The sequence below is a fragment of the Nycticebus coucang genome, chromosome 3 (genome assembly GCF_027406575.1).
Source record: "Nycticebus coucang isolate mNycCou1 chromosome 3, mNycCou1.pri, whole genome shotgun sequence".
Classification (NCBI taxonomy): Eukaryota; Metazoa; Chordata; class Mammalia; order Primates; family Lorisidae; genus Nycticebus; species Nycticebus coucang.
The window spans coordinates 7,551,178-7,578,523 of NC_069782.1; the positions used below are offsets into that span (position 1 = coordinate 7,551,178).

General features: G+C 43.7%; 1 protein-coding gene and 1 pseudogene across 3 annotated transcripts in view; both read right to left on the reverse strand.

Annotated features, from left to right (window-relative positions):
* EP300 (E1A binding protein p300) overlaps positions 1 to 26,821 on the reverse strand; it is a 98,178-nt gene extending 71,357 nt beyond the window's left edge. For all 3 annotated transcript variants that reach the window (XM_053583553.1, XM_053583552.1, XM_053583551.1), the window contains exons 1-2: positions 25,418 to 26,821; positions 3,657 to 4,294 (exon numbers count right to left, since the gene is read on the reverse strand). In XM_053583553.1, the coding sequence (XP_053439528.1) occupies positions 3,657 to 4,294; positions 25,418 to 25,511 (732 nt within the window). In that variant the 5' untranslated portion in view covers positions 25,512 to 26,821. The remainder of the gene's footprint in view (positions 1 to 3,656; positions 4,295 to 25,417) is intronic.
* Positions 10,896 to 12,321, reverse strand: LOC128581165 (60S ribosomal protein L6-like; annotated as a pseudogene).
* Positions 26,822 to 27,346: the final 525 nt, after the last annotated feature.

Consider the following 27,346-nt stretch of genomic DNA (forward strand, 5'->3'; position numbering starts at 1 on the left):
AAAACTTCCTTAACCTTTACTCCTGATTCTTAAGTACTACCACAACTCTTACCAGGAGTTTAGGAAGAATAATGAGTGTAATTAACCCTATAAGATCATTTTAGGAAATAGTGGCAGGACAACTTATGGCCAACAATTTGAACACCTTGACGTAATTTATTTGAATCTTCACTAGGAAATATAGAAAAGACTTCTCTGCCACAAAGAAAAATTAAGTTGTTTCATCAAGACACTTACTTGTATCGGTGGGCATTTCATACCCTGATAACTTTAAATTTTATTAAACACAGAGGGCTCTTACGCATCAGGCACTGATATAAGTGCTTTTACAATTACCAATAACGTGAGATCCACTTAAAATAAGGAAATAACCTCCTCCTGGTTGTATGTTCTCCACAAGGCCTTTCGTCTATTTTAAAACAAATTTTGTGTGATCCTTCCCCCTTTTGCATTTTGTTGTGTAATAGCAATTTAAGTAAATAAACTTCAAAATTGGCTCGGAGCCTGTAGCTCAGCAGCTAGGGAGCCAGCCACATAACACCAGAACTGGCGGGTCTGAACCCAGCCAGGGCCTGCCAAACAACAATGACAACTACAACCAAAAAACAGCTAGGCATTGTGGTGGGCGCCTGCAGTCCCAGCTACTTGGGAGGCTGACACAAGACAATCACTTAAGCCTAAGAGTTGGAGGTTGCTGTGAGCTGTAACATCAGGGCACACTACCAAGGGTAACATAGTGTGAGTCTATCTTAAAAACAAACAAACAAACAAAAAAAAACACTTGAGAACTGTTTAAAAATAAGGAAATAAAACATCACCAATAATAAAATTTTAGTAATTGAATTCTATCCTTGTGTTAAAATATAAGGTCCAGAAGGACAGGGATTTCTCCCCTCCACACCGATACATACTTAGTACTGGAAACAAGGCTGGTGCAAGAACTTTCATTCATAACTAGAACAAGCCTTATGTCCAACCTAGGCATTCTCTCAATGAGCCTTTCCTTACTTTCTTTTCCTTTACAGCACTTACCTATCATACTCTAAATGTATCTTATGCGCACACTATAAAGTTACATGAAGTTCATCCACTGCTTTATGTCCACCACCAAAGCTAAGAATCAGTATGTACTTTTTCTTGGAGACAGGGTCTGATTTTGTCACCCTTGGTAGAGTGCTGTGGCGTCACAGGTCATAGTGACCTCAAACTCTTGGGCTTAAGCAACTCTCTTGCCTCACCCTCCCAAGTAGCTGGGACTACAGGTATCCGCCACAACACACAGCTATTTTTTAGAGATGAGGCCTCACTCTGGCAATCCATCTGCCTTGGCCTCCCAGAGTGCTAGGATAACAGACGTGAGCCACTGTGCCTGGCCCAATATGTACTTTTATCAAGCAGTCAAGGTTTACTGTCATCCCTCTTCTTCCCACTAAAATATAAACATGGTTGGGCCAAGGACTTTATCTCTTCACAGCTATGTTTCAGCACCAAGAATGACTGTGAATAGTAATTTACCTTCTTGGTTCTAGTTCTTAACTCAGGTAGTTGAAGTAAATGAAATGACACTGACACAGCAATGTAGAAGTACCAGAAAAGGAAAATCTACAGAGCAGAGATGCTGAACGGAATCTCCTAAGTTGTCAATATTCTTTATTACTATATAGCAAAAAAATACTTGAGGGCTTTTGTATACCTACATGTGACATTAGTCTCTCCACCCACTATTTTTCCTGATGTCTTAAATTCATACTTGAATTCTCTCTCCCCATCAAGGAACACAGAAGTCCCATTGCCTGTTAAAATCACTCCTTTACTAGAGAAAACTTGTTCCTGACTACTTGCAAAATAGAATAATTTTATTTTATTTATTTTGAGACAGATTTTCACTTTGTTGCCCTGGGTAGAGTGCCTTGGCATCAGAGCTCACAGAACCTCAAACTCTTGGCCCAAGAAATCCTGCTGCCTCAGCCTTCCAAGTAGCTGTTGAGTGCCTGGCCAGTTTTTCTATTTTTAGTAGAGATGGGGGTCTCATTTTACTCAGGCTGATCTTGAACTATTAAGCTAAGGCGATCCACCCACCTCAGTTTCACAGAGTGCTAAGATTAAAGGGGTGAGCCACTGCACCCTGCCAGACTATTTTAAGGAAAATGTAAAGGCTGGGCCTGGTGGCTGATGTCTATAATCCCAGCACTCTAGGAGGCCGATCGAGAGGAAGATCGAAACCCCTGTCTCTAAAAGTAGCAGGGTGTTGTGGCAGGCATCTGTAATCCCAGTTACTTGGGAGTCTGGGGCAAGAGGATTGCTTGAGCCCAAGAGTTTGAGGTTGCTGTGAGCCTGATGCCAGAATACCCTACCCAGGGTGACAAAGCCAAACTCTGTCTCTCCAAAAAAAAACAAAACAAAACAACAAAAAAAACCACACACATATATGAAGAGAAAAGAGGAAGAAGCACCAAAGCATGTTGGACTTTTATCTTAACTATGTATACAGAACACACACTTAAAAAATTTTTTAAATTTTTAGGAAGATATTTAACAGTACCTACTTTATAAAATTAAGAAAGTGGGCTTTTTAGGGCGGCGCCTGTGGCTCAGTGAGTAGGGCGCCGGCCCCATATGCCGAGGGTGGTGGGTTCAAACCCGGCCCCGGCCAAACTGCAACAAAAAAAATAGCTAGGCGTCTGTAGTCCCAGCTGCTTGGGAGGCTGAGGCAAGAGAACCGTGTAAGCCCAAGAGTTAGAGGTTGCTGTGAGCCGTGTGATGCCATGGCACTCTACCCGAGGGCGATACAGTGAGACTCTGTCTCTACAAAAAAAAAGAAAGTGGGCTTTTTAAAAAAGAGCCTTTCAAATAATGATCAAAATCTGGTTAATGAAAACATCTAGAATATTAGGTTGAGGTATCACAGTAAACAAACCCATCTTAATTTCCATCAATAAAGAAAAAAGACATTTAATAAAATTCTTAGAATAAATACCTCTTTAAAACTAGGGACATTTCAGGCTTGGTGCCTTTTGCTCAGTGGTTAGGGCACTGGCCACATACACCTGGGCGTGCTAAACAAGGACAACTGCAACAAAAAAATAGCTGGGCTTTGTGGTGAGCGCCTGTAGTCCCAGCTACTTGGGAGGCTGAGGCAAGACAATTGCATAAGCCCCAGTGTTTCCGGTTGCTGTGACACCACGGGGCACTCTACCAAGGGCGACATTACGAAACTCTGTCTCAAAAACAAATAAAAAAAACAAAAAAGGGACATTTCAAGTAGTAGGAACAAATGATGTCTCTATATGAAGATAGTGACATGTAATGCCAGCTATCTCAATGAGGCTACAGGGCTAAAATGGACTTGGAAATGAGATGAAAATATACTCATACTCATGCCAGAGAAAACAGGAATTAGCTGGCAATCATGTGAAAACAAATTATGAAGGTATAGAATACCAGACATCAACATTTTACTTAAATTTAATAAAAACACTTCTTAGAACTTTTGACAGCACAGTAGATCCTTGGCAGGTAAAGTGGGAAATGCTACACAACATAAGATTAAACACAAGCAGTTAAGTATACATGAGTAACTGACCTCAAGCCCTCCCATCCTTGAAACACTCCAATGTGTATTGACTATGCACACAAACCAAAACTGCACCACTTACCTTAAGAGGCTGAGGGCCTCTTAATCCTGTTTGTCCTCCCATCTGTGGAGAGCCCTGCTGCAGTGGCTCAGTCATTAAGTTACCAGCATTTCCCATGCCTGGGTTTGGATACTGCATATTCGGTCGCCCCCGGCCTGCTCCAATTGAACCGTTCATGACTTGATTCGGCATTATCCCTTGTCCATTGCCTGCAGCCAACATTCCAGGATTTATGCCAACATTCATCCCTGTGTTCATTCCCATGGCAGGCTGATTAACTGGACTGTTCATCATACCTGTTGAGGACTGCGTGGGACCCGGATTTGGTCCACTAGTGCCCATTCCCATGTTGGGAGAAGTCAAACCTGCCTGTGCCATTGGGCTTTTGACCATGCTATTTATTAAACTTAATCCAGGACTGTTCTGTTGGGCCTGACTGGCCATGACTTGACCTGGACCACCAACACCCATATTGAGGTTAGGGGAACTACCAGACCGTAGTAATTCTGACAGCTGTTTATGTTTAGAGGCTGCATCTTGTACCATGCCAAGACTTGTCTGAAGCTGACTAATATCACCACCATTCGTTAGTCCCAATTCTGAAGAGTTGATTAATTCATCTGGTAAGTCGTGCTCCAAGTCAAACAGAGAGCCAAAATCTAGAAGCAAAGAGGAAAGATAAAGGTTAAAGTGTGACAGAACCAAAATCAGAAACTGTTCTATATTTTGTTACAGATAAGCATCAAGTATCACTTCCAAATCTCACTCCATGGGATGCTATTTATTATATGTACTGCAGTTTTTGATGCTATACAAAAAATTTTGTTATATGCATTTTAAAAAGTGAGGGGATATGTAGTGATACCAACAAGTTTAAACACTTTAAAAATTGTACGTAAAATAAAACCAAAGTCAAAAAGGATGAAATGTTAACACAATACCCATTACATGAAGTGCTCAAAGTTTGTATTGCTAGTCATGAAAAAAAGATAGCAATTAAGTTATTTTCCAGAATTCCTTAAAAACATTAAAATAACTTATCTAGACACAAACTAAATTAAGAATGAAAACAAAGGGCAGCGCCTGCGGCACAGTGAGTAGAACGCCAGCCCCACATACCGAGGGTGGCGGGTTCAAGACTGGCCTCGGCCAAACTGCAACAAAAAATAGCCCAGTGCTGTGCTAGGCGCCTGTGGTCCCAGCTACTCATGAGGCTCAGGCAGGAGAATCGCCTAAGCCCAAGAGCTGGAGGTTGCTGTGAGCTCTGACGCCATGGCACTCTACCGAGGGCGACAAAATGAAACTCTAAAAAAAATGAAAACAAGATTTAAAATATTAATACATTAAAAAGGACAACTGATACAAAAGACCCATTTTTTTACCTATCTGTAGACTGGATGTCCACCATTTTTCACCAAGCTCCTATCACAACACCTGATACAAAGTAGATCCTTAACAGGCTGAGTTAATTTTTTTTCACATGACCTATGGTCTGCCTAAGTTTTCCTTAACTAAAATCTAGCCAAAATAAGGCACAAAACCATGCTTCTGACTCCTACAACGTACAAACTATCCCGACAATAGCAGGGATGCAAATTATAGACTACTGCAGGGTTTTCTTGACCTTGGCACTATAAACATTTTAGGCTGTTATGGAGGGAAAGGGATTGTCTTGAGCTTTGTAATATATTCAGAAGAACCTGTGCTATTTGATATTAGCAGTACCCATACCTCAATTGTCACAACCAAAAATGTCACCAGATGGGCAGTACAACTTATGATATTAAAAAAAAAAAAGGCTTTGTGCCCACAGCACACTGGTTATGGCGCCGGCCACAAGCACTGAAGGTGGCAGGTTCAAACCCTGCCCAGGCCTGCTAAACAACAATGACAACTGCAACAAAAATATAGCTGACCATTGTGGCGGATGCCTGTCGTCCCAGCTACTTGGGAGGCTGAGGCAAGAGAATTGCTTGAGCCCAGGAGTTTGAGGTTGCTGTGACCTATGACGCCAGGGCACTGTACCGAGGGTGACACAGTGAGACACGGTCTCAAAAAAACAAAAAAGAATAAAAAACTAAATACCAATTAAATAAAAGAGAACCAGGAAATAATTAATTTAGAACTGAGTATGGGTGACATTAAGAAATTATTAACTTTTTGACGTGGCACCACTAGCTCGGGCCTGCCAAACAAAAATGACAGCTGCAACCAAAAAATAGCCAGGCACTGTGGCAGGCGCCTGTAGTCCTAGCTACTTGGGAGGCTGAGGCAAGAGAATCGCTTAAGCCCAAGAGTTTGAGGTTGCTGTGAGCTGTGATGTCACAGCACTCTACTAAGGGCGACATAGTGAGACTGTCTCTCAAACAAAAAAAGAAAGAAGAAAGAACTTATTGGTTTGGAGCCTGTAGCTCAGTGGCTAGGGCAACAGCCACATACACCAGACCTGGCGGGTTTGAACCCAGCCTCGGCCTGTCAAACAACAACTAAACCGAAACATAGCTGGGCATTGTGGTGTGCGCCTATAGTTCCAGCTACTTGGGAGGCTGAGGCAAGAGAATCGCTTGAGCCCAAGAGTTGGAGGTGGTTGTGAGCTGTGATGCCACAGCACTCTACCAAGGGTAACACTGTCTCCAAAAAAAGAAACAGAAAGAAATAAACAAAAGAAATTAGTAATTTTGAGTTCAACAACAGCATAGCATACTAACGATTTTAAAATAAATCCTTCAACAGGGTGTGGTAGCTCACACCTATAATCTTAATTCTCTGGGAGGGTGAGGTGGAAGGATCACTTGAGCTCAGGAGTTCAAAACGAGCCAGACCAAGAGCAAGACCCTGTCTCTATCAAATATAGGAAAATTAGCCAAGCTTTGTGGCAGGTATGGTCCCAGCTACTTGGGAGGCTGAGGCAGGAGTTTCAGGTTGCTATGAGCTACGCTGAGGCCACAGCACTCTAGCCCAGGTGACACACTTAAGACCCTGTCCCAAAAATAAACAAATCTTTTTAAACTCAGAGATACATATGTAAATATATATGTAAATATTTCTGGTGAAATGTGGTTGGAATTTGCTTGAAAATACTCCAGCAACAAAAAGGTAGAGGGAAACAATGGTGCAAAAGACTAGTTAACTTGAAGCTGAGTAATGAGGCACATGAACGTTCTTTATACTATTCTATTAAATTGAGGTTTCCCACTTATAAAAGTTTAAGAGGAGGAGACATGGGAAATCTGAATATTATAATCCTATTACTATTAGAAGAAAATAAATTCTTATTTAATCTTTCCACAAGGAAAGCATCACATTCAAATTTCTTTACAGACATGTCCTACGCCAAACTTAAAGAAAAAAAGACAATCCAATCTACACACAGACACTTCTAGAATAAAGAATAAATATTCTAACTATACATGAAGAAACGCAAACCACACGCCGATCTTCTTTAATAAGAATTTTTACAAGAGCAAACCAAATGCGTTGCTGTCTTTAAAATGTAGTATCATGATCATGTTGGGATAATCCAAGAATCCAGGGGATATGAAAACATATATAAATTATCATTCAATATAGAAACAAAGGAAAAAGTAAGATTCATCTCAATGACCACAAGAAAATCACTGGAAAAAATACAACGCCCTATGGGGCAAGACATGATTGCAGGAGGGACTTTGCCTAACAATTGCAATCAGTGTAACCTGGCTTATTGTACCCTCAATGAATCCCCAACAATAAAAAAAAAAAAAAATACAACGCCCAATCACAATTTAAAACAAAACAGGTCAGGCATAGTGGCTTTCACCTGTAATCCCAGCACTCTGGGAAGCCAAGTCAGAGGATTACAGGCAATACTGGAGTTCAAGATCAGCTTGGACAACAAGCAAGACCCCATCCCTACCAAAATAACCCACCTAATGAGATGTGGTGGCTTGAACTAGTATTCCCAGCTACTGGGGCGGTTGAGGTAGGAGGATCATTTAAGCCCAGGAGGTTAAAGCTGCAGAGAGCTGGTCCAGGTAACAGAGCAAGACCCTCTTCAAGATGCTGTCTCAAAAACAACACAACACTATAGTCATCTAAAAACTGAAGAGGCTTGGAGCCTGTAGCTCAAGAGGCTAAAGCACCAGCCACATACACCAGAGCTGGAGGATTCAAATCCAGCCCAGGCCTGCCAAACGACAACTACAACCAAAAAATAGCCAAGTGTTGTGGCAGGCGCCTGTGGTCCCAGCTACTTGGGAGGCCGAGGCAAGAGAATTGCTTAAGCTCAAGAGTTGGAGGTTGCTGTGAGCTGTGATGCTACAGCACTCTACCCAGGGTGACAACTTGAGGCTATTTCAAAAATATATATATATTATATTGAAGGGAGCTTCTTTATACTGACGTTTCTTCCAAAACCTAAAAACTGACAAATATAAATAATGTACCATTAACAGTAGTCCCTTCAGAATCAGAAAAAGACAAAGATACTCCACTTCTAGTCAACATTGCACTGGAGCAACTCAAGCAATCTACTAGTAAAATTATAAATAAAACAAAAAAAGGGAAAGAATGAAAACTTATTGTCTGCAGATGTAACTGTAAACACAGAAAATCCAAAGCAAATATATCAAAACATCACTGCACCCCATAAATATATACAATTATCATTTGTCAATTAAAGAAAAAAGAAAATGCTAAACAAATAATTGGAAATAGAGTTTAGTAAGGTGACTGGATAAATATCAAAATAAATCAAACTATGTCACCAGCAACATATGCTAAAAAATGATTTTTTTTTTTTTTTTTTTGAGACAGAGTCTCACCATGTTGCCCTGGGTCGAGTGCCATGGCGTCACAGCTCACAGCAACCTCAAACTCTTGGGCTTAAGTGATTCTCTTGCCTCAGCCTCCCAGGTAGCTGGGACTACAGGCACCTACCACAATACCCCGCTATTTTTTTTTGCTTGTAGTTGTCATTGTTGTTTAGCGGGCCCAGGCCAGGCTCAAATCTGCCAGCCTGGGTGTATGAGGCCAACGCCCTACTCACTGAGCTACGGGCACCACCAGAAATGACTTTTAAATACAATTTACAGTAACACTGGGAAAAGAGAAAAAACTGAATGTATAAGACACCTGTAAATTACAAAAGTAAAGACTACCAACTTAAATAAGAGTATCACAAACACCTGCATAGAAATCCTACATATTAAAGACATCATTTCTTCCCCGATATTGATCTACAGATTTGATGCAGTGTCATTCAAAACTCCTAACAGTTCTTCAGGGAACCAGACAAGATGAAACAACCTTGTTTCCACTTCTGCGTTACCTACTTCGTAAGTAATTTGTGAAGATTAAATGAGTTAATACATACCAAGCATTAGAACTACATCTGGCACATATTTAATACTATAAAGGCCATGCGCGGTGGCTTATACCTGTAATCCTAAGCACTCTGGGAGGCCAAGGTGGATGGACCGCTTGAGCTCAGGAGCAAGTCCAGCCTGAGCAAAAGCGAGACCCCATCTCTACTAAAAAATAGAAGAATGAGCTGAGTGTTGTGGCTGCCTACAGTCTCAGCTACCTGAAAGGCTGGGCAAGAGGATTGCTTGAGCACAAGAGTCTGGGGTTGCTGTGAGGTCTGACGTCATGGCACTCTATCCAAGGTAGCAGAGAGACACTTGGTCTCAAAAACAAACAATATAAACATGTCATCTATTATTATTCAAGGGACTCTTTACACCATTAGGAGACACGCTGGTGTATAACACTGAGCGCAAACATTTACTAGCCACTTTCGAGGTGTTCGGATGCTGTCCTTGGAACCTCATCTATTGTTCTTTTTTTTTTTTTTGTAGAGACAGAGTCTCACTTTATGGCCCTCGGTAGAGTGCTGTGGCCTCACACAGCTCACAGCAACCTCCAACTCCTGGGCTTAAGCGATTCTCTTGCCTCAGCCTCCCAAGTAGCTGGGACTACAGGCGCCCGCCACAATGCCCGGCTATTTTTTGGTTGGAGTTTGGCCGGGGCCGGGTTTGAACCCGCCACCCTCGGTATATGGGGCCAGTGCCTTACTGACTGAGCCACAGGCGCTGCCCACCTCATCTATTATTCTAAATCTTCTCAACAATCTCTGAAGTAGATAGAAACCACATGTATAGAATTCACTGAGTAGTAATCAGTTTCAGTAATATGAAGTCTTACTTAGAGGACTTCTAAGGCACAGGATGAGGACTTTATTCTGTACTACAGCCAATCTATTGTACTTGGTTGCTATTTTATGTTTATGCAAACATTTAATACCACATTACACAGGTTGGCTCCATTGTGAAGCGGAGAAAAAAATATTTACACTGCTGGACCGTGAAAATAAAGGTTAGGTTTGTCCTTTTTAAGTAAACCTGAACTTAATTTCAAGGGACCTAACTGTAGCTACGAGTATGAGATCCACACTGAAGTTTTCCCAATATTCCTGTTTCCCAGGATGGCTCACTTTTGCCACGACCTCAACTTTGCACATCTTTCGTATCTTCTGTTAGAGCTAAATATTTGTATGTACTTTACTTCTGCACCAAATTTTAAAAATATGAAGGATAAGGAAACAATTTAACAGATACTTGTATTTGTATCTGTCAAAGCACCTAGCACAGGCGGTACTTGTGGCTCAAAGGTATAGGGCGCTGGCCCCATATGCCGGAGGTAGGGGGTTCAAACCTAGCCCGGGCCAAAAACGGCAAAAAAAAAAAAAAAAAAAAGACCTAGCACATTCTTGGATAAGTAATATTAGGTAAGAGGTAATATTTGCTAATACTAACAAAATAATAGTTAGTATTAAATACAGGTAAATGTTCCCAGAAGTTCTATAATTGCACTCTATAATTATTTATATCTAGCTGGGTGCAATGGCTCAGGCCTGTAATCCCAGCACATTGGGAGGCCAAGGTGGGAGGAACGCCTGAACTCAGGATTTTTTTTTTTTTTTTTTAGACAGAGCTTCAAGCTGTCACCCTGGGTAAAGTGCCATGGCATCACAGCTCATAGCAACCTCCAACTCCTGGGCTCAAGTGATTCTCCTGCCTCCGCCTCCCAAGTAGCTGGAATTACAGGCACTTGCCACAACGCCCGGCTTCTTTTGGTTGCAGCCATCATTGTTGTTTGGGGGACACAAGCTGGATTCGAACCCGCCAGCTCAGGTGTATGTGGCTAGTGCCTTAGCTGCTTGAGCCACAGACGAACTCACAAGTTTGAGAACAGCCTGAGCTAGAGCCTATCTCTAAAAATAGCTGGGCATTGTGGCGGATGCCCATAGTCCCAGCTACTCCAGAGGGTGAGGCAAGAGAATCACTTGAGCCCAAGAGTTATAGGTTGCTGTGCTATGACGCCAAGACACTACTTTTTTTTTTTTTTTTTTAATATATTAGCCATTTAATTAGGTTCTCTTTAAGAAATTTGAAACACCATTTTATGAGGGTAAGCTCCATTTATTTGTCAGGGCAGACACGCATCGCAGGTACCCTTGGAGCTGAGGAATAGCCTTGATCTTCGGTAAAATTTGCGAGTTCACAGCTTTTTGATTAAGCTTGCACTGTTATCGCATATTTCTTTTTCTGTGGTAAAGATCTCACCTTACTGGTGTCTGGGCTTCCGGAGCTCCTTCTTGAAATAACCATCAGTAAGATGCTTCAGGATTTTAATATTACAGATGTCAATTTTTGTGGTGGTGGCGATGACAAATTTCTTGTGTGTCCTTCGTAGAGGAACTCTACTGAAGGACAAAGGTCAAGTCACAAGTAGCAAGCCACCGCCAAGTTGCTTTAGGAAAACCACTCTCTTGCCTCTGTGGCATCCAGTGAAGATAATTAGAATGGTCTCAGGTGTGATGCTAGATTGCAGTTTTCTCACATGCTAACTGAATGGTTTTTTGCCATGGCTCAATAGCTTTCGAGGCACATCTTCAGTGGGATAGTATCTAGGCATTTTGCGAAGTTTAACAACCCGAGTACCACCATTCTTGTCCCCACCAACTGGTTTTGTAACAGTGGCAAGGACCTTTGCCTTCTTTTTCTTTTCAATCTTGGATTTAGCTGCTGAGTATTTCCTCTTATACATAGCCTTTCTCAAATACATGGCAGATCGAGAATATCTGCCTGTTCCTCTGACAAGAACAGGATTTCGGCTGCAGTGGGGCTTCCCCTTCTTGGCCTTAGGCCTCTTCTTTTTATTAACAGGTTTCTTCTCTTTAGAAACCGGCTTCTCAACTTTTTCACCCGCCATCTTGCAAGACGGGAAAGACCAAGACACTAGTTTCTACCAGGGCAACAAAGTCAGACTCTGTCTCAAAATAAATAAATAATAAAAGGTTTGGCACCACAGCTCAGCAGTTAGGGCAGGGGCCACATGCACTGGGTCTAGAGTATTCAAACTCTGCCTGGGCCTGCTAAACAACAGTGGTAACGACAAAATAGCCAGGTGTTGTGGTGAGCCTCTGTAGTCCCAGCTTCTTAGGAGGCTGAGGCAAGAGAATTGCTTAAGTCCAAGAGTTTGAGGTTGCCATGAGCTGTGAAACCATAGGACCCTACCAAATACAACATATAAGACTATGTTTCAAAAACAAAACCAAATTTGGACTGAACATGTGGAAAACTTGCATTGAGTCAAAACATTTTCTTTTTTTTCTTTCTTTTCTTTTTTTTTAAGAGTCAGAATCTCATCTTGTCGCCCTCGGTAGAGTGCGGTAGTGTCACAACTCACAGCAACCTCCAACTCTTGGGCTTAGACGATTCTTTTGCCTCAGCCTCCAGAGTAGCTGGGACTACAGGCACCCGCCACAACGCCCAACTATGTTTTTGTTGCAGTTTGGCCAGGGCTAGGTTCAAAACTGCCACCCTCGGTATATGGGGCTGGCGCCCTACCCACTCAGTGACAGGTGCTGCCCCAACACATCCTTTCATTGTTACATACTTGTTATGCAGATTACCCTTGGTGTTTTCTGTATTGCTGTGGTCCTCACAGCAGATGAGGATCCTTATAAAATGAACTCATGTCACTTAATCTTCCCCAAAATCAAAAAACAAACACAATTCTACAATACATGAGAAATGAATGAAACAACTATTACCCACCATGAAATATAAAACTAACCTTCAAAATTGGGACAATTAACAATATAATCCCAAACACTACAGCTTTCTGTGAGCATAAATCAATTTTTTACAGTTATTTAAGTATGACACAAAATTTAAGTTGAAATTAAAATAATTTTGAATCAAGATATAATTCTATGGCCAGGTGCCATGGCTTAGGCATTATAATTCTAGCACTCTGGGAGGCTGAGGTGGGTGGAATGCTTGAGCTCAATAATTTAAGACCAGCCTGAGCAAGTGTGCGACTCCATCTCCACTAAAAAGATACAAACTAGCCAAGCATAGTGGTGCACATCTGTAGTCCCAGGTACTCCAGAGGATGAGGCAAGATAATTGCTCAAACCAAGAGTTTGAGGTTCCTGTGAGATATGATGCCAAGGCAAACCAGTGTGACTGAGTGAGACTCTGTCTCAAAAAAAAAAAAAAAAAAAAATCAACTCAGCTCCTATTCTATGCTTAACTTGTGTTCATTATGCAAAATACCAATATTTATTATTCTAAAACCAGTCAATTCAAATGTATCCACGCAAAAGACAGAATTCATCCATTCCTTCTCCCCACTTCAGCTAGCCTTCTTTGTGGCACTAAAATGCTTTCAGAAAGAATGGACGTTCCAGATCTCAAAACCTTTATTTCTTTCATCTAACTCAACCGGGCACTGTGGCAGTCACCTATAGTCCCAGCTACTTGGGAGGCTGGGGCAAGAGAATTACTTAAACCCATGAGTTTGAGGTTGCTATAAGCTATAACGCCACATAGCACTCTACCAAGGATGACAAAGTAAGACCGTGTCAAAGAAAAAGAAAAAGAAAAAGGAAAATCAAATCTACCACATTAAGTAATTCTGGTAAATATTTAGCTAAATATTCAAACTACCAATCTCAGATCTCTATTTCTTAGTGGTTTAGGACACTTTCTTACTCTTACACTGGGTTAAAAACCAAAAATTTCAGAACACTGTAGTCTTTAAAATGAGGCAATTTTGCAAATTTCACAAATTTATCAGGGTAAAACAACTTTTCCTAACCTCCATTCCGTATTTTGCTTAAAAAATGTATTAGTACTTCACAGATGAAGCAGAATTACTCTTATACGAACAACGCACTTAGCAAGGAAAGAAAGATGCACAAACACATCAAACTACATAATTTGAAGGAACACCAAAAATATTAAACTGAGGGCAGAGCCTGTGGCTCAGCAAGTAGGACACTGGCCCCATACACCAAGGGTGGTGGGTTCAAACCCGGACCTGGCCAAACTGCAACAAAAAATAGCTGGATGTTGTGGCGGGCGCCTGTGGTCCCAGCTACTCAGGAAGCTGAGGCAGGAAGATCGCCTGAGCCCAAGAGCTGGAGGTTGCTCTGAGCTGTGACGTTACAGCACTCTACATAGGGTGACAAAGTAAAACTGTCTCTAAAAAAAAAAAAAAAAAATTAAAATGAAATATCCAGGCTGCAGGGACAGTTAAGATTACTTCTATTTCTAAAACAACTGGGAAAAATATGTGAGCTTTATACCAATTTGGATCAAAGGTGGCAATCAATTATATAGACTCATATAGCTAAGCACACGGGCAGCTATCAAAATCTGAAATCCAAAACAAAGGGCAAAAGTACAAACAAATTTCAAAATATACACTCTCAACACCTCCTGCAACCAGAACATAAAAAGGTATAACTATACTTTGAGAAGAGATTAACTTGAAATTTGTTCTGAGTTTTTTTTTAACTAACACCATGCTCATGGAATATCATGAAGTTTATATCCTTAAGCCCCAATACATTTAAAGTGTCAAATACGAAACAGAGATGAGTGTGTAACTATCAATAATGTGACCTGCAGCTTAAATTTTACCTTGACTATCTGCCTTGCTTTTTATCAATTTATTTAGTGACACTTATTACGAAAATATCTACAAGATGCAGACACTATTGTTCGTTAAAATCTGACCTTAAGAATCAACTCAATGACATCATATTAAACCTCAGCTGCAAGCTATCACTGAACGTTTCTTGGTTTTCTTTTTTTTTTTTTTTTTTGTAGAGATAAGAGTCTCACTGTACTGCCCTCAGGTAAAGTGCTGTGGCGTCACACGGCTCACAGCAACCTCTAACTCTTGGGCTTACGCGATTCTCTTGCCTCAGCCTCCCAAGCAGCTGGGACTACAGGCACCCGCCACAACGCCCAGCTATTTTTTGTTGCAGTTTGGCTGGGGCTGGGTTTGAACCCGCCACCCTCGGCATATGGGACCGGCGCCCTACTCACTGAGCCACAGGCGCCGCCCTGTTTCTTGGTTTTCAACAAACTTCAGGGTTGTCTTTTCTTTTCTTTTTTTTTTTTTTTTTTGGAGACACAGTCTCACTTTGTCTCCCTCAGTAGAGTGCTGAAAAATCATAGCTCATAGCAACCTCAGATTCCTGGACTCAAATGGTTCTCTTGCCTCAGCCTCTCAAGTAGCTGGGATTACAGGCGTCTGCCACAATATCTAGCTATTTTTAGAGGTGGGAGTGTCACTCTAGCTCAGGCTGGTCTTCCAACTTGTGAGCTCAGGTGATCTGACCGCCTTGAGCAGTGCTGGGATTATAGGTGTGAGCCACTGGTTCTTTTTTTTTTTTTTTGAGACAGTCTCACTATATCGCCCTTGGTGGTGCTGTGGCATCACAGGTTATAGCAACCTCAAACTCTTGGGCTTAAGTGATTCTTTTGCCTCAGCCTCCCAATAGCTGTGACTATGAGCTCCCGCCACAGCGCACAGCTATTTTCTCGTTGCAGTTGTCACTGTTGTTTACCAGCCCTGGGTTGGGATGGAACCTGCCAGCCTCGGTGCAAGTAGCTGGCATCATAACCACTGTACTATAGGGCGCCGAGCCAGAGCCACTGGTTTTCTACAAGGGAATACCTATAAAGGATCGTAGATGGAGGTGCTACTGTCTTTTTTTTTTGAGACAGAGTCTCACTTTGTCACCCTTGGTAGAGTGCCGTGGTGTCACAGCTCACAGCAACCTCAAATTCTTGGGCGTAAGCAATTCTCTTGCCTCAGCCTCCCAAGTAGCTGGGACTACAGCGCCCACCACAACGCCCAGCTAATTTTTTGTTTTGTTTCCGGCAGGCCAAGGCTGGGTTTGAACCCACCAGCCCTGGTGCATGTGTCTACTGCCCTACTGACTGAGCTATGGGCACTTTTTTTTTCTGAGACAGAGTCTCACTTTATTGTTCTTGGTAGATTACCATGGCATCACAGCTCACAGCAACCTCCAACTCTTGGCCTTAGGCGATCCTCTTGCTTCAGCCTCCTGAGTAGCTGGGACTACAGGCACCCGCAGTTACAATGCCCGGCTAATTTTTTGTTGCAGTTTGGCTGGGGCCAGGTTCGAACCTGCCACCCTTGGTATATGGGGCTGGTGCCCTACTGACTGAGCCACAGGTGCCCCGCCCCACTGTCTCTTTTTTCAAAAGTCTCCTGAGCTGTGCTTGATGGCTTGCACCTGTAATCCTAGCACTCTAGGAGGCCAAGGCAGGTGGATTGCTCAGGCTCAGGACTTCAAGACCAGTCTGAGCAAGAGTGAGACCCTGTCTTTACTAAAAATAGAAAAATTATAGCCGGGCATTGTGGCGGGTGCCTGTAGTCCCAGCTACTCGGGAGGCTGAGGCAAGAGAATCGCTTAAGCCCAGGAGTTGGGGGTTGCTGTGAGCTGTTTGAGGCCACGGCACTCTACCGAGGGCCAGAAAGTGAGACTCTGTCTCTACAAAAAAAAAAAAAAAGAAAAATTAGCCAAGTATGATAGCATGCTCCTGTAGTCCCACCAGCTACTTGGGAGGCTGAGGTAAAAGGATTACTGGATTACCTGAGCCCAGGAGTTGTAGGTTGATAGCTGGCCATGGCACTCTATCCTCAGGACAACAGTTATACTCAGTTTCCAAAAAATTTATGACAACCGGTAAACAAAACATGGATCTTTAGTATATTGGAATTACCAAAATGAATGAACACTCCCAAGGTAAATGATAAACTAATCTCAAAAGGAGGTAAATAACATACGCGGTCTTCCTGACATTAGGTTTTCTCTACTGCTGATCCTATCCATTGTCACCAGAAGTAGTCTTTCCCCAATCACATCACTCTTAGTGCGTAAAATTTTTACTCTGATGGCAAGATAACTGGCAAATTTCTTACCTTACCCCAACATCTTTTTCCATCTGTCTCCCAGGAAAATACCGCACTACACAGCCTGTGGTCCAGCCACATCAGAACTACTTATATTTGTTACACCTGAAATACTCTTCTCTGCTTTCCTCATTTCTTTCTTTCCTTTTTTTTTTTTTAGAGACAGTCTCATTTTGTTGCCCTCAGTAGAGTGCCATAGCATCACATTTCACAGCAACCTCCACCTCTCGGGCTTAGGCAATTCTCTTGCCTCAGCCTCCCAAGTAGCTGGGACTACAGGTGCCTGCCACAAGGCCTGGCTATATTTTTGTTGCAATTTGGGCAGGGCTGGGTTCGAACCTGCCACCCCTCGGTATATGGGGCGGATGCCCTACTCACTGAGCCACAGGCGCTGCCCCCGCTTTCCTTATTTCTAAGATAAATTACTTTCAGCTCCACCAGCCCTGTTAAAATCTGTTATTTTTGGCTCGGCGCCTGTAGCTCAAGTGGCTAAGGCGCCAGCCACAGAGCTGGCGGGTTTGAATCCAGCTCAAGCCTGCCAAACAATAACAACTAGAACCAAAAAATAGCCAGGTGTTGTAGCAGGTGCCTGTAGTCCCAGCTAGTTGGGAGGCTGAGGCAAGAGAATTGCTTAAGCCCAAGAGTTAGAGGTTGCTGTCAGCTGTGATGCCACAGCACTCTACCCAGGCTGACAGCCTTGGGACTCTGTCTCCAAAAAAAAAGAAATATTCCCTAATCTCTGCCTTTACCCAAAATATTTTTCCTTTTCTTTTTTACTTATCACTATACTAATGAGGACTCCAAAGTATTTTTTAAAAATTATCCCAGAGATGGGCAGTGCCTATGGCTTAAAGGAGTAGGGCACCAGCCCCACATGTGGGAGGTGGCGGTTCAAACCCAGCCCTGGCCAAAAACAGAAAAAAAAAAAAAAAAATTACCCCAGAGCATACATAACCTATGAAACACTGTGGGTCACTTAAGGTGTTGAGAGCAGAAACCACTCTTATTTTTCTTTACATTCCAAATGCTTAAGACTTAGTACATAGTCGATATCTACTGGCTGAAATGAGATACAGGCAAACGAAATGAAAAAAGTGACTACTCAGCTCACCACCTGTGGCACAGTGGTCACAGCACGGGCCACATACACCGAGGGTGGCAGGTTCAAACCTGCCCGCTAAACAATGACAACTGCAACAACAACAACAAAAAAAAAAAAAAGAAAGAAAGAAAAAAGTGGGACGGCACCTGTGGCTCAGTGAGCAGGGCGCTGGCCCCATATACCGAGGGTGGCGGGTTCAAAGCCGGCCCAGGCCAAATTGCAACAAAAAAATAGCCGGGCGTTGTGGCGGGCGCCTGTAGTCCCAGCTACTCGGTAGGCTGAGGCAGGAGAATCGCCTAGGCCCAGGAGTTGGAGGTTACTGTGAGCTATGTGACGCTACGGCACTCTACCGAGGGTGATAACGTGAAACTCTGTCTCTACAAAAAAAAAAAGAAAGAAAAAAGTGACTAAGGGACTACTCAAATTCAAGAGAACTATACAACTTCAAAACACCATCCCACCCTGGACACAAATACTTCTCTATGTTCTCTTCAACTTAGCAAACTGTCACCCATCCCACTGGCCCAAAGTTGAGCACTATCCTTGATTCTCCCATCTCATTACCTACCATCTAATCATTCAATCACAAACTTTTGTCAACCACCTATCTTCCTTCAAATCTTTTCTTCCATCTTCTGTGCACTTACAATTACACTTGGAGACTGGTTCCAGGATCATCCTTGGATACCAAAATCCAAGGATGCTCTCAAGTCCCTGATATAAAATGGTATGGATATTTGCATATAACGTACACAAATCCTCCAGTATACATTAAATCTTCTCTAGATTTACTATACCTAATACAACATAAGTGCTGGCCAGGCGCAGTGGCTTATACCTGTAATCCTAGCACTCTGGGAGGCCAAGGCGGGTGGACTGCCTGAGCTCAAAAGTTTGAGATCAGCCTGAGCCAGAGTGAGACCCCATCTTTAAAAAATAGCCGGGCATGGGTAGCACCTGTGGCTCAGTCGGTAAGGCGCCGGCCCCATATACCGAGGGTGGCGTGTTCAAACCCGGCCCTGGCCAAACTGCAACCAAAAAATAGCCAGGCGTTGTGGCGGGCACCTGTAGTCCCAGTTACTCGGGAGGCTGAGGCAAGAGAATCGCTTAAGCCCAGGAGTTGGAGGTTGCTATGAGCTGTGTGAGGCCACGGCACTCTACCGAGGGCCATAAAGTGAGACTCTGTCTCTACAAAAAAAAGAAAAAAAAAAAAAATAGCCGGGCATTGTAGAGGGCACCTGTAGTCCCAGATTGGGAGGCTGAGGCACAAGAATTGCTTAAGCCCAAGACTTTGAGGTTGCTGTGAACAGTGATGCCATAGCACTCTACCGAGGGCAACATAGTGAGATTCTATCTTTAAAAAAAAAAAAGAAAAGAAAAAACTCCTGAAGGAGGCTCAGTGTCTGTAGCTCAGCAGCTAGGGTGTTAGCCACATACACCAGAGCTGGCAGGTTTGAATCCAGCCTGGGCCTGCCAAACAAAAAACAACAACTGCAACCTAATAATAGCTGGGCACTGTGGCGGGTGTCTGTAGTCCCAGTTACTTAGGAGGCTGAAGCAAGAGAATCTCTTAAGCCCAAGAGTTTGAGGTTGCTGTGTACTATGACGCCACAGCACTCTACCGAGGGTAACAAACTGAGACTGTCTCAAAAATAAATAAATAAATAAAACTTCAGAAGGAAACTACCATCTATTATGGGAGGTAAAAGCATCTGAAAAGTTCAATGTTTCAAAATTTTACATTGGGGCGGCGCCTGTGGCTCAATGAGTAGGGCGCCGGCCCCATATACCAAGGGTGGTGGTTCAAACCCAGCCCCAGCCGAACTGCAACAAAAAGTAGCCGGGCGTTGTGGCAGGCGCCTGTAGTCCCAGCTGCTCAGGAGGCTAAGGCAAGAGAATCACATAGGGCAGTAAAGTGAGACTCTGTCTCTACAAAAAAATAAAATAAAATAAAATTTTAACATTGATATAATTTGTTTCACTTGTCCATTAATTTCATTGATGTTTGCCATACTCAAAACACAACTTTAGAAATCCTCAAAGGAGAAAACTCTAAAATCTGGACAAACACACAAAAGCAGCATATTTTTCCTTAATAGTTGGTTGTAAGAACTGGCAGAATCATAGCTGGTTGTTGTGGCGGGCGCCTGTAGTCCCAGCTACTCAGAAGGCTGAGGCAAAAGAATCGCCTAAGCCCAGAAGTTGGAGGTTGCTGTGAGCTGTGTGACGCCACAGCACTCTACACTGAGGGTGATAAAGTGAGACTCTGTCTCTACAAAAAAAAAAAAAAAAAAAAGAATTGGCAGAATGGCTATGTTGTTTTTGTAAATATACCAGGAAGAAGTATTTTACACTCCCACTTGTATCTGCAACATTCTTCCTACTCTTTTTTCCCTTTCCTATTTGCCAGTAATGTCCCCACAACTACAAATACCACTTTGCACTAATTTTCAACAGTTTCAATTTTTGCCTTTGTATGTAATAAATGAAAGAAGGGGCAGAAAAGCAAAGTAAAACAAAAACCAAAAATGCCAAAAAGTAACAGTCAGAAACCGCCTCCTCTCCCCCTAACATCCATTCGCTGGACATGCCAGTACCATCCATTCACTGGACATGCCAATCTACCTTGCAATAGAACATGAACTCCCTCCAGACAGGGGCAACTATACTGTAATACATACAAGATTTGCAACTGAACAAAAAATCATTTTATCTATCAACCACAGACAACTTTCTTGAAGTTCTGTAAATGAACTCACAAGCCCTTGAGAATAATTGCCAAAAGTTTAGGTACTTTAATAAAATATTTTGCAATTCCACACTGAAGTCAGCACTACCTCTCAAGATCAAGGAGCTGTTATCTCAAAGACTGCCAAAAGCAGACTCGATGCCTGAAGCTGCAACTAGGGCGTCAGCCACGTACATTGGCGCTGGCAGGTTCAAACCCGGTGCGGTCCAGCTATACAACAATGGCAACTGCAACAAAAAAACAGCCGAACACTGTGGTGGGCACCTGTCATCCCAGCGCCAGCCTACTTAGGAGGCTGAGGCGAGAATTGCTAGAGCCCAAGAGTTTGAGGTTGCTGTGAGCTGTGATGCCATGGCACTCTACCCAAGGTGACACAGTGGGACTCTGTCTCAAAAAAAAAAAAAGAAGACTGCAAAAGCAAAACTCTAATGTAAAGATTCATGCCTAAAAAAACAAAACATAATATCACAGTATTAAGAGCTGAAAAAGAACTGGTCATCACCAAAATGCTCTGGTTAGAATAAAAAATCACTTACATACAATGGTATTGTAAGAAAGTAAAACTGATCCTTAACCACTTCTCTTGACTGTGTACATTAATCTAGTGGTTAAAATGCAGATATATTTTCTATACTATCTGCCCTGGGACTCTGAAACAAACAAACAAAAAAACAAAAAACATAGGGCCACTGTACCAAGACCAGAAGGATTTTTTTTTCTACTTACTTATGCCAGATCCTAAAACTGCCACCCACCTTTCCAGAGTCTGCTCTTTACATTAAGAGTTTACGAAACAGGAACAAAATATGTTACTGAGTAATGAAGGCAACAGATCAGCCTTATTACTTCCATCACTCAAATCAACAGAAAAGGGCTCATCTGAAACTAACTTTCTTCTGGTCAATAATTTTGCCAAAACAATTTTACAAATGAATTTTATAATCTTGTTTAGTGGAAAAAGAGGTAAACCAAAAGCCATTTATCAAATGATTTCCCCTCCGACCATATCCAACTAAATACAATTTTCAATGCATCAAATGCAAATTTTAAAACAGGAACATAAAGATGCAAAGGCTAAAAATAATTCTTTTCCTCTCTTTCTCAACATGCATTAGCATGCCAACCCACTGATTTCAGCTTTATTTCTATAAAGCAGACACACTAAAACACTCTTGATAGGTATACTTACACTAGAAATTTAGCAGCCTGTATCACTTTCTAAAAAAGTTTCGGGGGTGCGCCTGTGGCTCTGTGAGTAGGGCGCTGGCCCCATATACCGAGGGTGGCAGGTTCATACCCTGCCCTGGCCAAACTGCAACAACAACAAAAAAAAATAGCTGGGTGTTGTGGCAGGCACCTGTAATCCCAGCTATTCAGGAGGCTGAGGCAAGCAAATCGCTTAAGCCCAAGAGCTGGAGGTTGCTGTGAGCTGTGATGCCACAGTACTCTAACAAGGGAAACAAAGTGAAAATCTATCTCAAAAAAAAAAAAAAAAAAAAAAGTTTCTGGAGTCTCCAACTTTGGGCTCATTTCGACCAGTTCTAGATAAAAATCCTAATGAAATCTACCAAGGAATAACTTCCTTTCACATTTATAAGCTATCCAAGGAACAACTCAAAAATTAATAGGTAAAAGTTTTAAGCCTGAAAATTTAAGTTTTGGCTTGGTGCATGTAGCACAGTGGTTACGGTGCCAGCCACACACACTGAAGGTGGTGGATTGGAATTGGCCCCGGTCAGCTAAACAACAATGACAACTGCAAACAAAATAAAAAAAGCATTTTGAAAATTGAAGTTTTAAAAAGGGAAGTGCCTCAATTAAAAGCTGCCTGCAAACTTATATTACACACTGCTGAACGCAAAAAAAATTAGAGGATACAATGGTGCCCAATTTTTTTAAGTTCACAAAAGGCGAGTATTTTTTTTTAATACTCATTTCTTCTTCAAAAACCTCAGAATGGTTACAATTAAAAATTGTACACCAGGCTCAGCGCCTGTAGCTCAAGTGGCTAAGGCACCAGCCACAAACACCAGAGCTCGTGGGTTCAAATCCAGCCCGGGCTGCCAAACAACAATGACAACTATAACCAAAAATAGCTGGGCGTTGTGGCAGGGGCCTGTAATCCCAGCTACTTGGGAGGCTGAGGCAAGAGGATTGCTTGAACTTGGCCGAAAGTTTGAGGTTGCTGTAAGCAGTGACGCCATGGCACTCTACCCAGAGCGACAGCTTGAGACTGTCTCAAAAAAATAAAAATAAAAATAAAGGACAGTGCCTATGGCTCAGTGAGTAGGGCACAGGCCCCATATACCAAGGGTGGTGGGTTCAAACCCGGCCCCAGCCAAATTGCATCAACAACAAAAAAAGCCGGGCGTTGTGGCAAGCGCCTGTAGTCCCAGGTACTTGGAAGGCTGAGGCAAGAGAATTGCCCAAGCCCGAAAGCTGGAGATTGCTGTGAGCTGTGACGCACAGCACTCTACCAAGGGCAATAAAGGGAGACTCTGTCTGAAAAAATGAATAAGTAAAAAATAATAAAAATTGGGCAGCGTCTGTGGCTCAAAGGAGTAGGGCGCCGGCCCCGTATCCAAAGGTGGCCCGAAGGTGGTGGGTTCAAACCTGGCCCTGGCCAAAAACTGCCCCTTCCCCCCGACCAAAAGTTATAAAAAAAATTAATAAGAAAAATTGTACACCAAAGAATTCCTGAAGTAGAATCTTGATGGAGGTGGGGGATCAATTCTAAATACTAAAGTTAGAGAATTATCTAATAGTAAAATAAACTCTTAGGTAGTACCACAAGTTAATATATTAATCCCAACATGGAGAATTTTTCCTAAATTATAAAATCCTACTTGATACATTCAGGATTCATAATTATTTAAAGATATTTAAAGTAGCAAAACAGTATGGGCATATTAAAGTACACAGATCAGATACAGAGAATGAAATAGTGTACCTGAACAAAGTGTTTGGACGTTTTTTACTCAAATCAGAACTGGTCAAAGTATCTAAGAGAATTTTCCTACAATATTCCAAAACACTGGTTAGCTCAAATGTAAAATCTACTACCACACTACACACAAACTAAAGAAACAGCACAAAAATCTATAGCATTATGTGTCTAAAGATCATCTAAAAATTCCTTTTTGAATCACACTTAAGTGCAAAGAAATACATTAATGTATGAATTTTGAAGAAAAAGCTAAAAAAAAAATCCCTTAAGACTATACAGAAACTTCAAGGGATACAGAATTTTGGTTCATGCAAAAACAATGTTACAAGCCTTTGGTATAGGAACTTTGCAAGACTCCTACTTCTCAATTTTTGCAGGTTAACTTAAACTTCTAACATCTTTAATACAAAAGCAAAGAATTTAAATCATTTGCTTTATACCCTCATTTTCATCCTCTGAAATGAAGCCTACTTAGAAAATGCTCTAGAAGTTCTCTACAAACTCAAAGGGTACATTTAACTCCATTATGCACTTTCACTGGCAGATGGAGGGATGACGTTGAGCCTGTTGTCGGGGAGTTAAAGAGATGCTCCGTAGTAAAGGGGGAACATCTTGGGGACTGTCAGATGGCCAGCTATTCTTCTTCCCATTATCCTAGCATCTCATACAACTAGGATAGCAAAAAGGTCGGTAGCCATTAAGATAACACCATTAAACTTAACGGAAGGAGAGGGAAAAAAGGAATGATGGAATAAGTCACTTCAATTTCTACTGACAAAGAGGCTAGTTCAACAATTTAAGAATGTGTGGAACTCTTTAAGTGAAATCTTAAGATATAAATCGTAAGTATAAAAAAACAAAACCACACACAAACACAGAACCTTATGCACATTTTAAACTTCTGTACAATCAGTTCATCATTGGGACTCTTTCGACTTCTAACTTTGATTTCCACAAAAGGTCTATCTTTGTTCCTTCCCCCCAAACGAGAGACAACAAACTGCAAAGAAAATGTCTCTGCTCTCCCAACCTGAAAAACTAGAGTTTCAGACATTTTAGTCTCTCACTAAAAAACTGGGAGATGTAAAATGAACTGCGCTCCATATTGATTCTTAAAGCAAATAAGAGGAAAAAAAAAAAGCTAACAATGGTAGGTAAAAGAAAATTGTTAAACTTCACAGAACCCGAAAATCCTGGATCTCAAACCCAAATAAAAATCAAAATTTTTTTAACACCCTATTCCTCAACAGAAATCTTGTGCAAAGAAGAGAAAATCCTGAAAAAGTGAAAAGTGGATGAAACAAAGTGCATTAAAAAGAAAAAATTCAAAATTCCTCCTTTACTCACAAAAATACCCTAAAATCGTACAAAAACCCTTACACACAAATGCATTGGCATTTCCCAAATTAAACTGCATGGGAGCAACAATGAAGGCCATTTCTATACAGTACCCACTTAACGAGCTCTAATTCCAGAACACACATCGATATGACACCGTGTTGCAATCAATGTATTAGGGAGGCAAAGAAAATGGTTGGGCTACTGGACGTCTTCGACCGGCTCATTCAAACACCTTTAAAATTAATTAAGAGGCAGAGAAATAGTAAGAGAGAAAGGAAATAAAATATGGAAGAATACTGTGCAACGAGTAGAATGGATTAAGGGGAATGTGGAAGGTAGGGGCTCCCGAAACTAACCTGTGCCATCACTGGCCGATGCCGAAAGGGCCGGAGATGAGAGTTTAGGCCGCTTGGCTGAAGGCGGCCCCGGTTCCACCACATTCTCGGCCATTTTTAATTCTTTCGGAGATACAAGCGAGGAAAACGAGAATCCTCAGGAAATCTCTTCTTCGGCCTGGGGTCCCCGCCCCACTCCCAGGGGTGGGCTTGGGGACTCCGCCGGCACCAAAGGGGGTAGGGGGAAGTTCCTTTTTCTCTTCGCCGGGTCCCGGTGGCTGGAGAGGGATGCGGACTCGATAGAAAAGGTAGGGGCAAGTGCGAGGGGCCGGGCCTGGGCGCAAGCCCAGAGGAGGGCACAAGAACACAAATCCGTCGAGCGCGTCCGCTGCGGCGAATTCCCGAGAACTCGCAGCTCTAGAGGCGCAGTCCCCGGCCCGCCACGGCCGGCGCCTGCCCAGCCGAGGTCTCTCGGAGCTCCGCCGCCATCAGCCTCTTCCTCCTCGGCGCTGTCCTCCTCCTTCTCATCGCCACAAGGAGGCGGGGGCGAAAAGGGGGGAGAGGAGGAGGCGACGAGAGACACTCACCTCCTCCCGGTGCCCCCTCCCGGGCCTGCGCCCCCACCCTCCGAACCCTCCTCCTGCCGCCGCGCTCAGCGCCGCCGCACCGGCCCCTAATGGCCGCAAAGCGCTCACCCGAGCGGAGAGCCAGGCTGGCGCCGCCGCCTCACATCGCGCGGCGGCCGACTGAGGCGCGGCGGACGCCGACCGCGGAACTTGCCGACCAAAAAGGCCGAGGGGGCCGGGCCGAACAGCGCCACCCGCCCGCGCCGACGCCGAGCCCACCGAGGAGGCCCCGCTCCGGCGGCGGCGCAGGCGGCCTCTTCTCGCGCCGCGCTCTCCTCCTTCGCCCTCCTCTCCCGCGGAAAATAAATAAATACGGCCGCCGCTACGGCCCCCACCCCCGGCGGCCAGGTGCTGGGAGCACCCGCCCCCCCGGGGCTCCGCTCGGGGCCGCCTTCGGCGGCTGGCAAAGGCGCTGCGGGGCGCGGGGTTATGTAATGGTCCCCCCTAGGCGTCGACGCCGGCCTGGCTCCCGAGCCGCGGTGGGGGTGTGTGCGGACGGGAGGGGGCTGGGGGTCGCCTTAGCCCCTGCGCCCCGGGCCCCCTGCCACTGTCTCAGCCCCTGCCGCCTCTCTCCGACCCGGCTTCCCTCCGCACTCTCTCGCTCCCGTAGTTCGCACTCAGCCCAGCGTCCCGCTTGCCCACTCTCGCCCGCTCCCTCTCGCCCTCTCCCCCCCAGCCTAGCACACAAACAAGATGGCGGCTGTTGTTTCTTCCCTCTGCCGAACCCTCCTTACAGGCTAGCGGTAGCAGCGGCGGCCGGAAATGAGCCAAGGGGGGAGTGAAAAAAAGGGGAGGGGTTGGGCCTCCGGAGAGTGGGGGTGAGAGGGCGGGGCCTAGGCCGGAGCCGCTCACACAATGGGGGAAGAGGGGCCGGGGGCGGGACTAGTTCCAATCACGGGACCCGCCCAAGGCCCCAACGCGGTTGGCGCTTCCGCAAACTCCCCCGGCGTCACCCAGTGGCTCACTTTAAAGGGGAGGACTTTAAGGAGAGATTCGGGGCGGAGGTGGGTGGGACTTGGAATCTATTTTCAGTCGGTGGACACTTACAGAGGAAGGTGGCTGGCCTGGGTCTCTGCGTAGGGGACTTGTGAGAACCGAGGTGACGGAACTCAGGAGCTTGCCCCGAGTAAGGTGCCCAATCAACTAGACACCGCACAGGTGGCCGAATGGGCCCGTAGGTCCTGCTCCCCAGGCCCTCCGGCGGCTGGTCCTCCAAACCCGTGTTGAATCCACCAGGCAGGGTGTCCCCTGTTCCGGCCCTGGAATCCAGTGCTTCCTCACTCTTCATCGCCTTTCTTAAGGGAGTGGTTCACATTAAAAAATC